Consider the following 15,738-nt stretch of genomic DNA (forward strand, 5'->3'; position numbering starts at 1 on the left):
TTGTAAATGGTCATTGTAAAAACTAAAGATATTAAAACCACCTTGTTGAGTGGAGATAAATGCACGTTACCAGGGGGTGTTTGGTCTTGGTTTGTCTTCGGTTTCTCTTAGGGTGGAACAAATTGCCCTCAAGTTTCCAGTCTAGGATGATGAGCTTAAACTGACATCACTAGTTTAAATGTCTGACTCGAGTGAGATGAATTACATCCCATTACACCAGATGGATTCAAATGCATACAGATAAATATTTCCAAACATTTGAACCCATAGATTGACAAAAAGGTTTATATTAACTTTCACATGTCCTCATGTAATTATGGCTGAGAAATAAGCTAATTTTTCTGCTTTCCACATTTTAAAATGTTTTAAATAACGCTTGAGCATTGCAAGACTTTGTTCATTGCTCAAGTTTTGGAAAGACGGTAGAAATTCAAACTATTCTCAAGAGAAATTTCCAGCATCAAGATTTGTAGGATACTAAAGAAATTCGGAGGAAAAAAATCAATAGAGAAACAAAAAAATCCCCAATGTGTGACACTGAGAAACTACTACACTATAATAACATTGAGAAACTATTGAATACGTTGATCAAGCAATTAAGTGGAATGTTTGGAAAGCAAGAGGGAAACCAAATTGACAATGAAATGGACGGTGAGGGTTTTTTTAAGTCTAAATTACTTAAGAGTTGAAGTAAAACAAGATATAGAAATTTGACTTTCCACAATTTTAAGGGCTAGAAAATAAAATATATGTGCTGCTGTGGCTTAACACATGATCAAGGATCAACTGAGACTTCAGAACTGTTCAATATTCCTCTTAAACGTGTCACCTATATGAAAAGTTCCTATATTTTGGCTTTTTGCCCTGGTTTTCGATCTCCTTTCCAGAAAAAAATGATTTATTTACAGATCAGAAATATAAATAATAGATGAGTAAATTTCCTAGCTTTCATTCCCACGGTTTCTACTTAATTTGTTTTCTTAGATAGATGATTTATGATTTTTTCTTTTTAAGGCAGATACCTGTATCTGCAATTCAAATTTGAGTTAATGAGACTTCCGTGGTACAATCCTCCTTACTGCCTTTCTATGTGATAGTCATTTTACTTTATTAATCATTTATGACTACCCAAACTCCTGGGTCCCTCCTAAACTCCTGGGTTCCTCCCAGATGCCTGGGTCTTTCCCGAACTCTTGGGTCCCTTCTGAAATCTTTGGTCCCTCCCAGAGACGTGGGTCATTTCTAAACTCCTGGGTCCCTCCCAGACGCCTGAGTCCCTTCTGATTTCCTGGGTCCTTCCCAGACACCTGGGTACCTCCCAAAATCCTGAGTCCCCTGGACAACTCTGTCCTTCCCGAACTCCTGGTTCCCTCCCAAACTCCTGGGTCCCTCTTGAACAGCTGGGTCCTTCCCAGACACCTGGGTCCCTCCAGAACTCCTAGGACCCTCCTGAACTCCTGGGTCCCTCCTGAACACTTGGCTCCCTCCCAGACTCCTGGGTCCTTCCCAAACAACTGGGTCCCTTCCGAACTCATGGGTCCCTCCCAAATTCCTGGGTACTTTTTCAACTTCTGGGTCTCTCCTGGACACCTCGGTCCCCTCCGCACACCTGGGTTTCCCCTGGACTCGACATCCCCAGATGCCTGAGTCCCCTTCCGGATGCCAGGGTCCATTCCAGACACCTGGGTCCTGTCATAGACACCTGGGTTCCCACTGGACCTGTTGGTGGCCTCAGGTCCTTGGGGACAAGTTGGGGACACATTGGTGGCCAGAGTTTCTTAGGGACACATTGATGGCTCATTGGTGACACTTTTGGGACACATTAGGGACAAGATGGTGGCACGTTGGGGGCCCCACGTTGTTTGGGACACATTGGGGACACGTTGGTGGTTCCACATCCTTGGGGACAAGTTGGTGGCCCCAGATTGTGGAGGTTCTGTGCTGTTTTGGCACTTTTCATAAAATACAGAAACATGCTTTAATAAATTTAAAGATTCCCATGGTTTTAATTATTGGTTCATTTCTTCCCAAGTCTCTCCCTTAACCTTTGTTCTTTTTTCTGTTTCTTTAACTCTGTTTTTTTCCAGGGGTTTATGGAAAGGTGCAAATTTATAGTGCTTATCCCAAGATGTCTTGGACACATCTGGGAGCCAATGTTGCTTCTGGCAATGAAAGGTAGTATATTCCCAAATATGCCACCAAATATTAAGTTTGGGCTCCTGTTCCTATGATTTGTATTAATGTTACTGTGACTTTCGTTGCTCTTTACCTTTGTGATAGGCTCTGTTTCAAATATGTCTAAATAGAAGGAGAACCGTTATGTTACACCTTGCAAGAAAATTATACAATTTTTCAATTAATTTGAATTTTAAAGAAGAATGAAACCGATATTTTCTTCTTTCCTTCTGTCCTTCTTTGCTTCCTTCTGTCTTTCCATCCTTCTTCCTTGCTTTCCTACATCTCTATCTTTGCCTTTCTCATTCTTGATTCTGTGTCACACAAAATTTTTATTGCCTTTCACTGTAATTCTTCCAAGCACTTAATTTTAAACTGAAATACATGTATTCAAAGAAAAAAACAACCATCAGTCAGGCGTAACAAAAAGTCCTTGGAATTGTTGAAAGAGGTGAAATATCTGCATTTAAGGAAGGAATTGTTGGGAATCTTGTTGTAGAGATGGGCAATGGAACCACAAAGACCTCACAAGCAGGATGCAAGATAGTTTCAGATGCTAATTCAAACCACGAAACATTAGAATTATCCTCTGGAAATTGTTCTTTTTGCCTGAATAAGATCAGTGTTCTCAGTAAGCAGACTATTGTCCAAAACGTACAATTTCAGCACTTGGTGAAATGGAACTAGGCTGATATTGCTCTGCTGATATTTTTTGGATAAAATATCATGAGGTGCTAAGATACAAGTATTCAGAGTTCATTCCTTGGTCTTAAATAGGGCACAAACATTTATTTCCATTGTTAAAATAAATAAAAAGGAAAATAAAAGGTATTTGTCATTATAAGTCTACTAATAGCCAGCTAAGACTTAAGGTGCTTAGGTAGAAGAAATAGGAAAGTCAGCATTAGTATATGGAATCACAGAATCACAGAATCACAGGATGTCAGGGGATGGAAGGGACCTCAAAAGCTAATCCAGTCCAATCCCCCCATGGAGCAGGAGCACCCAGATGAGGTTACACAGGAAGGTGTCCAGGCGGGTTTGAATGTCTGCAGAGAAGGAGACTCCACAACCTCCCTGGGTAGCCCGTTCCAATGTCTGTCACCCTCACTGGGAAGAAGTTTCTTCTCATATTTAAGTGGAACCTCTTGTGCTCCAGTTTGTACCCATTACCGCTTGTCCTATCATTGGTTGTCGTCGATAAAAGCCTGGCTCCATCCTCCTGACACTCACCCTTTCCATATTTATAAACATTAATGAGGTCACCCCTCAGTCTCTTTTTCTCCAAGCTCCAGAGCCCCAGTTCCCTCAGCCCTTCCTCACATGGGAGATGTTCAACTCCTTTCAGCATCTTTGTTGCCCTTCGCTGGACTCTCCCCAGCAGTTCCCTGTCCTTCTGGAACTGAGAGGCCCAGAACTGGACACAATATTCCAGGTGTGGTATCACCAGGGCAGAGTAGAAGGGAGAAGGAAGCAGTGGCTTGTGCATTGACAGTTGGGGGTGTTGATGGATGAGAAGCTCAACGTGACCTGGCAACCTGCAATTGCAGCCCAGAAAGCCAACCATGTCCTGGTGTGCATCACCAGCAGCATGGCCATCTCCTCCTTTGCTCCTCTTTGTCGAGACCTCACCTGCAGTTCTGCTTCCAGATCTGAGGTCCTCAACATAAAAAGGTCACAGACCTGTTTGAGCAATTCCAGAGGAGGCCACGAAGATGATCAGAGGGGTGGAACACCTCTCCTGTGAAGGCAGGCTGAGAGAGTTGGGGTTGTTCATCCTGGAGAAGAGAAGACTCCGAGCAGACCTTATTGTGGCCTTCCAGTACCTAAAGGGGACCTATAAGAAAGGAGGAGGAGGGACATTTTACAAGGACTCACAGCAAGAGGACCAAGGGTAAAGCTTTTAAACTGAAAAACGGTAGATTTATGTTAGATACAAGGAAGAAATTCTTCCCCATGAGAGTGGTGAGACACTAGAACAGGCTGCCCAGAGAAGCTGTGGATGCCCCATCCACGGAAGTGTTCGATGTTAATGGTTGGACTCGATCTTAAGGGTCTCTTCCAACCACAATGATTCTGTGATTCTGTGAAGACCAGGCTGGGTGTGGTTTTAAGTAACATGGTCCAGTGGAAGTTGCTCCTGCCCATGGCAGAGGAGTTGGATCTAGGTGGTCTTTAAGGTCCCTTGCAACCCAAAATGTTCTGTGATAGCCTGTGGATTCTTTCTGAGATCTACCTAGGCAAAACTGTTGTTCATTTTTTAGGAAATCCGTCAGCATAACTCTCATAATTTTAATGGCATTTGCCTAATAACTTGGCATTGCAGGATTTTTGTGGAAGATGAAGTGGATTGGGATCATGGTGGAGATATTGTGATCAGCTCTTCCTCCTACGAAGCCCACCAAGCTGAAGTAGTTACGCTAAAAGAGGTCAATGGTCCTAACATAAGAATTCATGAACGTCTTCTGCACAGGCATATTGGTAAGGAATCTGTCTTTCTATCTTCTGATGCTTAATTTTCAGTTCCAGACCTCACGAAGATCCCACCTGTTGTTTTCTTGCTGTTTCGATACTGAAAATGTGATGTTCAGTGTTGCACAGAATAACTGATTCTAACTTGAATTTCTGTGAATAGAATTAATTTAGTGCTAAATACTTCTGGAAAACTTCCTGGTGTTTCATGTTTTAAGTAGAACTGGTCAACAGAGAGAGAAAGTAACTGAAATTTTAAAGGAAAAAAATAAATGCAGATATTTTTTAGGTAATTTGTATAATTTATGTGGTGTGCCAAAAACTGATATAAAAACCCAACCAAACACACACCTTTTTTTTTCAAATTTTAAAATAACAAGACTCATGGAGTTTTGAGTGTAAACCTTTATTAACTCCATGGAATGAAATGAATGTATTTGTAATCTAATATGTAAATAAATGTGAAATCTGTATTTAGCTCTATTTCCTGTATAGATTATACGGGATCTGTATTTGACTGGATAAAGAGAGGAACTTTTGATAACTTATTTAATTTTATTTAAGCCCATAAAGTATATTTACTACCATCTATTTAACAAAAGTAAAATAATTTTTATTAACAAGTCAGATTTGGAAGATCCCAAACCAGGATTTTTCATATGCATTACGATTGTTTTTGTTTTTTTTTCTATTTTAGTCTTTATTCAAGCTATTAGGCACAGAAGTTATTATGATGGATAAATAGGTTCAGAAATACGTGTTTTAAACGGCTATACCTGTGCTAGTAAATAAAACTTCACTTGGAACTGAGCCCTGTTCTGCAATTATCCATAGTGTTAATCTATAATAGACTCCATCGCACAGTTTTATGTGACGATTGCATTGTTCAAAAACCACATGTAGTTCAAATGACAGAACATCTAGACCCCATTTCCGGTATTCTATGCATGACCTTTCTTTTTTTGCTAGGGAAGGAAGAAACTTGCCAGAGAATGGTTCTTAATCTACTTTCTTAGCTAATGTAGATATAGTAAATGTATCCTGAGATGAAATTATTACATACACACCGACTACTGCAGCAGTTGTTAGATATAGCTGGAAAAAAAAAAAAAAACTGATGGGAGAATTAAGAGCTATGTAAATACTGGGATTCACCTGGGCAAATGTAGATCTCTACAGCAAATGTTCACACATGAGCTTGTCACTCTCAGCTCCCTTGATAACCAATGCAGAAAAATACATACTGCTCACTCGTATTTCATCTCCCCCTAAAGCAGTTGTGTAAAATAGATAAAAAAGTTGCACTTGAGAATTGCCTGTTGCTCTCCATTGTACATAAAAACAGTCTGGATGACTAAATCTTGTCTGTAGATATCTGAAGTCAGCTGAGATGAATTCCAAGCTAGACACCTACATAAACTCTGAAAAGTCTCATTTAGAAAACTGTTTCAGAAAACATATGCAGCTAAGACTCTGTAGCAAATTGTTTTTTTAGCATTGTTGTTGGTGTGATCCTAATGAAAATTTATGGAGATCAACTCTGCATTGTTTGAAGAATAATTCCAGAACATATAGCTTAGAAAAAAAATGAAGTGTGAATCTGTTCATTGATTTGTCATCTACACACCGCAGGGAAAAGATTTAGCACCTTCTTTTTCTAAAGATGAAGTATGTTGGTAAAATATAAATGCACAGTGAATATTTGATGGGCAAGTGGCATTTCTGTTTTTGTGTTGATCCACGTAGATTGTGCTGTAGGAAAAACACACCTGAATGTCAATGCAGATTCTGCAGAGAAGCTGTGCATGAGCTGTCAGGCTTTATGTCCCTCAAAGTGCTGGTTTATGGGTAGGATAGACACTTATCACATTTTCTCTCTAAAACTCCCCAGGGCTTTCCCATGATACAGGAGATGGAAGACACATCCCTTTGGCTGCAGAGGTTGGACTCCTAACACGCAACGTGCAGATCAAGGCTGATGTGGCTTGTGCTGGGAGGGTGTTGGTGGGACGTGTGACAGATTCCAATGGGACAGAGTTCCAAGGTAGTTGAGATTTACCTGTCTTCAATGTAGAGTCTTGCATCTGGGCAGGAACAACCTCAGGTTTCAGTATAGGTTGGGGAATGACCTGTAAGAGAGCAGTGTAGGGGAAAGGGACCTGGAGGTCCTGGGGCAGCAGGATGACCATGAGCCAGCACTGGGCCCTTGTGGCCATAAAGGCCATTGGGACCTGGGGTGGATTAGAAGGGGGGTGGTCAGTAGGTCAGAGAGGTTCTCCTGCCCCTCTACTCTGCCCTGGTGAGACCACACCTGGAATATTGTGTCCGGTTCTGGGCCCCTCAGTTCCAGAAGGACAGGGAACTGCTGGAGAGAGTCCAGCTTAGAGTCATGAAGATGCTGAAGGGAGTGGAGTATCTCCTATGTGAGGAAAGGCTGAGGGAGCTGGGGCTCTTGAGCATGGAGGAGACTGAGGGCTGACCTCATTAATGTTTATAAATATATAAAGGCTGAGTGCCATGAGGATGGAGCCAGCCTCTTTTCAGTGACAAGCAATGGTAGGACAAGGGGGAATGGGTTCAAACTGGAACACAAGAGGTTTCACTTAAATTTGAGAAGAAACTTCTCCCCAGTGAGGGTGGCAGAACCTGGAACAGGTTGCCCAGGGGGGTTGTGGAGTCTCCTTCTCTGCAGACATTCCAACCCGCCTGGACACCTTCCTGTGTAACCTCATCTGGGTGTTTCTGCTCTGGCAGGGGGATTGGACTGGATGAGCTTTTAAGGTCCCTTCCAACCCCTGACATTCTGTGATTCTGTGACTCTGTGATTCATCAGCCAGACCATTTCTGTCCAAAAAAGGGTTGTCTGACAGCAGATGTACCCATTTACATGTGCTATGCAATTCTAAGCAAACTGTGACCATGTGACATGTATCAAACATGAGTACTAATAATATTTCATAAGTAATGGAATATTTTATGAGGGGCTGTTCTGTGGTTGGCTGGTTTCTACTATAACTTTATATATAAAATATGAACAAATGCCTATTACTGGATATACTGACAGAGATTGCCTACTGTTTTTTGCCCGAGTGTTGTTTAAATGGGTGTCATTCTTAGCAGTTCTTAGTAATTTTGTAAGCTTTTATTTCACTACAGTTATCTCACTGCAGGTGTCCTTCAGCTCTTGAATGTGGAACTTTTGAACTTCGGGCCTCCTCAGCTTTCTGCTGTCGAATTCAGGAATATATCTCAAGGGTCCTCGGTGGTGTCATCCAGCATTCATAGTAGCTGTGGTGTTGGCATTAAAGTGGTCATGAGCAACTGGATCACTTTGCACAATAACACGGTGTTCAACACGGTTGGACCTGGCATCGATTTGGAAGGACAAAATCATTCCCTCATCAGGAATCTTGTTATTCTGAGCAGGCAACCAGAAGGCTTATTAAACTGGATTGCTGGCATCAAGGTGAACCTTGCTGTTGGTGTCTCCCTCTGTGGCAATGCCGTGGCAGGATCTGAGCGAATCGGCTTCCATATCAGGGGTCAAGAGTGTTTTCTAGATGGAGAGTATTGCAGTGAAAATGTGGCCCATTCAAGTCTCCATGGTATTCATCTGTATCAGGGAGATGGATTTCAGACCTGCACTAGGATTACAGGTTTTCTATCCTATAAAAATTATGACTACGGTGTCATGTTCCACCTTGACAGCAGTGTCATCGTGGACAATGTGGTGCTGGTGGACAACACGGTGGGTCTCATGCTGGTAGTGCACTGTCTCTATGCTGAGCAATGCCACACGGGGGAAAGACTCATTGAACTTAGAAACTCCATCATCGTCGCAACAAGCTCAACCTTTGACTGCATCAGTGACAGGATCAAGCCTCACTCAGCTGATCTAACAGCCAAGGATCGACCACCATACAACCCTCTAAGAGGTCGCGTTGGGATTTTATGGCCTACATTTACCACTGTTCCTGGCCAAAGGCCAGGTAACCCGTGGCACAAAACCAAACATTGTCCAAAAGTCCTGGGACTCATGAAGTTGAAAGGTTGGTCTTCCATATCCACTGACCAGACAATTTTGTCACTGTTTTTCTTGACTAATTACATTTTTCCAACTGAAGTTGTAGACTTCCACACCCGCAAAGGGACATGGTGTGAAAATCCCAGCCTCAGTGATATTAATAACAGAATTTTCTTCAGTTTGATACAGTTAAATAATAATAATAATAGAAAAAAATTGATTGATAGGTTTCACTTCCTGAATCTACTGCAGTTTAATTATGTCATGTATGTTTTTTACTATAAATATGCCTGCCTTCTGTGCTATTTTTCCACTTGATTTATCTCTCTGATCTATAGTTACCTCTAGCTAAATAAAGATAACAAATTTGAGAAGGCAATAGCACACTTTGTATAGAATTTGCATAGAACATAATGACTACAGCTGCACAGAAACAGTTATGGCTTTTATTGTTATAAGGGATTGCACAAGAGGGATAAACATCAGTTATGTATCCTACTTCTTTGGTTCAAATGGATTTTATTGTCCCCAGAGTAATATTTGCATATAGCAGAACATAGATAACAGGTTGCTGTGGTGGGATCATAGTTTTTCATGTCTTTATCCCTCACTGCTCCCTACTTGTGTAAGAAAATACATTATGCTCTTTTTACTGAGTAAAAAGGGAGACAGAAAAACACAAATAGACTTGCCCAAGGTCTCACAGAAAATTTGTGGCAAAACATGGGTTTTGTAGCTGCACAAGAGTTCAGTGGCAGAGCCAAGCACATCTCACCAGACCCAACTCATCTTATATTAACATCTGGCAAGTGGATAAACCATCTAAGTCAGGTTGTCATTAATCTGGTTCTGATTCAAGTGAAAATTTATTAAACATTTTTTTTTGTTTGTTTGTTTCTTTCCCACTTACTGTTTCCTTTGATTTCACTTCCTACAGGCATGACTTGATTTGTGTCAACTTAAGACATAACTTGGCTATGGAATATACTAAAGCAAACAGAAGATTGCATTTAGTATGATCTAAAAATGATTTGTACATGTTTATATATACATACATATAAGGGGGCAATTTAACATGGAAAGTGTCATAGAAAGGAATCTTTCTCTCTCTGGTTCTGGCACTCCTCTAACCTCTTTTTCTCACTTGATCTTCTCTTAATACCTGACAGGAGTCACCTTTACTGGTTTTACAAAGAGCTGCTACAGTGAAGACAGGGATGTCTGCATCATGTCAAACGCTGACCATTTAGGCATCATGCCTCTTATCACAGCGGAGACATCGAGGATGTTACACGTCAATGAGAAAGACAAGTTCTACTTTCATCCAACAAGGTAGTATACTTTATATTGAACTATCTGTTTCAATGGTTTGTGAAAAAAACAAACAAAAACACCTACAGTTTTGGGACTATCCTCACCTTTGTTTGTTTCACCTGTCCTTTTGTATTTTCTTACAAAGAGCTTAAGCAATTAATTTAGACTGGAAGTCTGTCTGCAGATCATTCCCATTCTTTGTCTCTGTCACTACTCTTGTACTGCTCCTGGCTGGCAAGAATGAGCAAGCTCAGACATCAAACAAACATGCACAGAAAAACACAAATCCAGAAAGAACAAACCAAATCAAAGAAAAACCAAGCTTAGTTTAGGACAAATTTTAAATCTGATGTTCAGATTCCATCAAGGTGCGTTTCCAGACCAGTCCTCTTGGATTTCCCCTTTTACTGACATTCATATAGCAAAACAAGCTTCACACATCCTATTTCTTAAAACTCCATCGTGAGCATCTCCGACTTCTCAGCCTCAGGCTTCAGAAAATGTCAGGACCTCCAGCAAAAAATCCCCTGAGACAGGGAATGTCCTTTTTGTCAGGGAAGCAGAGCTTGATTTTTGCCTGCGAGATCGCATCAGAAATGTTGATCAGTACCAGGCAAGGCTCTGAGATGTCAAATGATTGCCAGAACTGCTTCTGCCCAGGGAGAATGTCATCTCCATGTGAAGGAACGTGGAGAAGGGAGGGGAGAACTCCATCTGTAACCTTAAGTTAAGTAGCAGCAGTTTAAACATACCACGTCCAGTGGAAACCACATGCCTATTTATTTATTACATCCAGCGAACACAATACAGAGGCTATGTCAGGAAAGCCTTGAAGTAGCAAAAAAGTGGACTCCACTTGCCAGTCAAAAATAATTGGAGGTGTCCCACACTGCTATGTTTAGAGCCCCTCCAGCTTTTTTGCCAGAATTTTTATTTTATTCTATATTTTTGCTTTTTTGCTCTGGGCATTACTTTGCGTGTGGATTTCTGAGACCTGTCCAGCTTGTCAGCTCCCATTATGTTCCACTCTTGTATCCATCCCGCAATATTATACTATTAGTGAGCTGCTGAATACACAGTCCACTGCGAGAGCTGGTGATTCTCAAACATGATGAATACACATTGATTACTGAGTGCTTTCTTAGTAGTCTGAGGTTGATTTGGTTCTCTGCCCTTCTCATTTGCTTCTCTGCCCTTACTGTAAATCTCTGCCTGTATCTGTTTGTGGTATTAAAAATATCAGTAATTGTTTTTTTCTAATCTGAGCACAAGAAATTCTAAGTTTTCTTCAAGACTTCATGTGTATCCACGTGGTGATCTGAAGATGTCTCCATGGAATTTGCTGGATTACAAGTCATTGTATCTCATTGTATTTTGTAATAGGAGTGATATGGCCAGTTACTTGAAGCTGTGTTAAACCTTAAGTCAAAATGAGGATAAAAGCACTTAAGATTCTTAATATGTGATTGAGCTTACTGCACTTCAATGATCCAAAAATTAGGCATGTCATCTAAAGAAGACACTAAACTCATTCTGTAATCAATAGAGACCCTTGTCTGGAAAATTGTTAATCTCAACTGTCCTATATATGTTTCAGGTGAGATGAGTTCCCCTCCAACAAACCTGCCCTGTTGCAGGTACTTCCCTCTGTGAAAGCCAGTCTTTAATGATCTATATAAAAATTTATAAGCTTTTCTGACTGTTTCAAAACACTAAAATTACAATTTACTCCTGAGAGTATAGTGGTGATAAAATTGGATAAACTTATTTGAAAATTAGATGTAGTTTGCCAAGATAATTCATCGTGCTACCCAAAAAGAACTTTGTTCTATTTTGGACTAATGCTCTGAAACCTCTTTCCTTATTAGTCTTATTTTCAAAGTATAATTTTATTATATTCTTAGGATCTGAACCTCTCATTAGAAAGAATGAAATAGCTATTCATTGTCTGGGAGACAGTACCAGGGGAATAATCACTTCCTACTAGATACGTGTGGTTGAGTGAGGAAACCCTGGCTCAGGTGTAGCTTTGAGGTGAGATCAATGCACAATTCACTTTAAGCCCATCAAAACAACCAAAATTATATTGAATCTTCTCCAAATTATTAGAAAATAAATTAGGGCAGACACAGTCCCAAATACCTTGGTATGAAAGCAAAACAACAAGAAAGAAAACAGGTTCATAAACAAATTAATCCTTATGGAGTGTGTCTTATTAGTATGAGTTTTCTCTTTGAAGTTTTTTTTTTTGTCTGTTTGGGTATGAAACAGAATTTCTTTTCAGAGTATGCCAGACCTCAACTGATATGCTTAGGTTTCGTTCATTTTAGCCTGTTTTCCATTTTTTTTCTCTCTTCTTGGACATGTGCGTTCAGACAGTAAATATCAAGACATTGCATGTATGTTCAGAAGTGTTTGTGGCCAGTGTAAATAAATTACAAACAACAGCATAATCGTTTTCCTTTGCTCTCTTCTTCATAATAACATTGCCTCTCCTACCTGTCAGTGTACAGACCTCTGAAGACACCATGTTCCCTGAAAAAAGATGCAAAGGTTCAAGGAAGGCCCTTTTCAAGGATTTGGATGGAGGCATCCTGGACCTAGAACCACCCATTTCTGTTTTCCCAAAGTCAGAATTTGAATGGACGCAGTTCTACTTGCAAGCTGGTAAGTGCTTGTGTTGTCTGAAGTTCTTATGAAGTCATGTCTTCATTTGAGCCATGAGATGTGATTTCACCACAGGCTTTCACTTACACCTGCAACCAAGGTCAAGATGATGGTGGTTCTACATTGTGTGATGCTTTTCCAGGATAGATGTAGTGAATTACAGTGTAGAAGTCTTGGGGGCCTCATTGCACAGTTCTGTATCCACCAAACCCTCTTGCAGAATCATGTCACCTGGCATCCTCAGCTTCTTTAAGGATTAATTCACTAATTTTAAGACCAGAACAGAACTTACCTGCCCTTTGCAAGGTCCTCTGAGAGCATTAAGTAAGACATACCATGTAAATGCTATGTAAGTACAAAATAATAACAATAATTGGCCCAGCGAGGATATTCATCCGCATCCCACTGAGGAGATAATCAAGCTGAAAACCCACTCCAGAAGTTTAAAAGCTCCTCTCTCTGGTTTAAAATGGCTTGGTAACCACTTTCTGAAGGTTCACACAGCAAGGTTCTGTTCACATCCTGATTAAAACTCTGCTCCCTGATTCCAAATAAACTCTTTAATTACAATTAGCATTTCCTGCACCTGCTGCTGATGGCGGCCGCTTTGCTGAAGAGGCGCATCATTTGTGACTCCAGCGGTATGGGAGACTGATGGAAGGGACGGCAATTAATCCTGTTTTCTATCCCACTCTAAAACTGATTTAACACGAGAACTTTAATCTTTAAACAAAGTGTCTAATGTGTATCCAGTAAAAGCTTTTCCTCCAAGGATCCTGCTCTAACTGGCTGCTCACAAGGCTGATTAATGTATTCTCTCAATGCAAACACACTGTTTTTTTACCTTTTCTGCCCTGATTATGAATCACGTGCAAGCATTAACACCCTAGCAGTATTACCACTAAGCACCTGCATATTAATGCAGACATGCTTTTGCGTGCAGAACCTGGATTTTATTTAGGTTCACATCATTTTTAGCACACAGTCATATGTGTGCCAGGAATCCCCACCATCTAAACTCCACTGATAGTGCAACCTGTACTCCACAGGGTTTATCTCCTTGTGTAATGCAGGTGACAACATATGGTAAATGATGCCTTGCCTCTTGAGGCTGTAACGAAATTGCTGTGTTTTCTTCTTGCTGCTCAGATATGAATGAGGATTTTTTTTTTCCCCTTCACAATTGTGTGCTAAATTCCTCTGTATTTCTCATTCTGACCTGCAGTTCCTTTCCTCTCAAGGCTGACATTTAGAAAGGCACAGCTTGATGCTAAGGTGAAATCATGGTCTCCTCTCCTCTCCTCTCCTCTCCTCTCCTCTCCTCTCCTCTCCTCTCCTCTCCTCTCCTCTCCTCTCCTCTCCTCTCCTCTCCTCTCCTCTCCTCTCCTCTCCTCTCCTCTCCTCTCCTCTCCTCTCCTCTCCTCTCCTCTCCTCTCCTCTCCTCTCCTCTCCTCTCCTCTCCTCTCCTCTCCTCTCCGCTATGAGAGCCATAACAGGGACAGAGTGGACCATTCAATGCAATATTAATGTTCCTAAATTCATATTATGTATTTCATTCAAGACACACTCAATATAGAATATATTATTCGTGTATATATTATATAGATGTGTGTGTATGCTATCGGCAAGGAGGGACCGCTTGGCTTCCTGAGTCTTGCCCACTGTAGATGGGCAGTAGTGAGCCATGAAATGTTTTTATTTAGAGATGAAATGTTTTTATTTATTTATTTTATTTTAAAAGTTAGTTTTAATCATGTATCCACATTTTTGTTTGGTTTTGTCTTCCTTTGTGCTGGATCTTTTACCTGCTGTGTTAGCAATTTGGGTCACAGACCAGACCTTTTTATTGTGACTTTCTGTAGAAGCAGAGTTGTTAGCATAAAAATGAAGTTTTAGTTTTCTGGATAAACCACATAATTCAGAAGGAAAACAACAACAAAACAGGAGGGAACAGATCCAAGATTTTTCTTATTATTTCTGCTAAAAGAAAAAGGAGCAACAACAAAAGCAGTTTTGAGTCAAACAACGCATAATTATTTTTTAATTTAAGGGTACTTTTTTGCTCTTTCTTTCTTTTAAATATAATGTTGCAAAAGTTTAGAATGTGATGTTTTCCAACAACTCCTCCCCTAAATCATTTATGAAGAACTTTCACATTATCATTTTTCAAATTATCCAAAACAATTTAATGAGTTTAACATGAATTCGTAATTATTGTAATCTCTTTGAGCTGCCATTTTTGGATGACAAAATGTTTTTCTCTCCAAACTCATGTCTATACCGAACCTCTTACAAAAGAGCTTGGGGCCAGCCCTGGAGCACTAAATGGTACCAGGATATAGGAAATACCAGGATCACAAGTTGTACAGCAGAATTAGCTATAAACAGGGGTGTGTCTAGCTGAGAAATGAAGGATAAATGAACAATTTGTGTACTCAACTGATTTCTGTGTCCAGGTTTAAACCCCCGTTCCACAAAGGGTTGCTAATACAACCATAATTCTGTAGTTAGAGTTTCAACCATTTGCTGTCTATCTGTAATAATTAAAAGTCTCTGTTATCGTACTGCCTCATGACAATGCCTGTAACCCAACAATATCCAACCCCTGAAGTTCATTTTGTTCCCTTGGTGGACCAGAGGCTGGTAGAAGATTCATCTGAACCCACTTCCATTGCCTTCAATGATCTTCAATGAATGACACCTTAAGGGCAGAAGTTAGGTGAGCTGATACATGGATGTCTGAGAGGCGAACTCAAGCATTCCAAGTTTTAACCTAGAGACTGCAAACACACATAGTGTCTTCCTGCTGGCAGATATGTTCAAGGCATATTTTAAAGCAATTCAGGCTGAATAGTCATAGAATCACAAAGTCATAGAACACCTGAGGTTGGAAAGGACCTCAAAGGGTCATCTGGTCCAAACTTTCATTTAGAGGGAGCATAGCTGAGATTATCTAGCATATTGTCCAAAAGTGTTTTGAAATCATCCAGTGATGGTGACTCTACCTTATCCCTGGGGAGGTTGCTCGACTGAACAATTGTTCTCACTGTATAAAAAATTATTTCTTATAGCAAGATGAGGACTCT

At 40.4% G+C, this 15,738-nt stretch overlaps 1 protein-coding gene across 2 annotated transcripts in view; it reads left to right on the plus strand.

The window, feature by feature from the left end:
- The window catches only part of PKHD1 (PKHD1 ciliary IPT domain containing fibrocystin/polyductin), a 278,356-nt gene that overhangs the window by 190,617 nt on the left and 72,001 nt on the right, over window positions 1–15,738 (plus strand). For both annotated transcript variants that reach the window (XM_065055657.1, XM_065055656.1), the window contains exons 54-59: window positions 2,088–2,175; window positions 4,502–4,656; window positions 6,539–6,691; window positions 7,818–8,696; window positions 9,841–10,003; window positions 12,492–12,652. In XM_065055657.1, coding sequence (XP_064911729.1) covers window positions 2,088–2,175; window positions 4,502–4,656; window positions 6,539–6,691; window positions 7,818–8,696; window positions 9,841–10,003; window positions 12,492–12,652 — 1,599 coding nt within the window. The remainder of the gene's footprint in view (window positions 1–2,087; window positions 2,176–4,501; window positions 4,657–6,538; window positions 6,692–7,817; window positions 8,697–9,840; window positions 10,004–12,491; window positions 12,653–15,738) is intronic.

This window comes from Columba livia, chromosome 3, assembly GCF_036013475.1.
Source record: "Columba livia isolate bColLiv1 breed racing homer chromosome 3, bColLiv1.pat.W.v2, whole genome shotgun sequence".
Classification (NCBI taxonomy): domain Eukaryota; kingdom Metazoa; phylum Chordata; class Aves; order Columbiformes; family Columbidae; genus Columba; species Columba livia.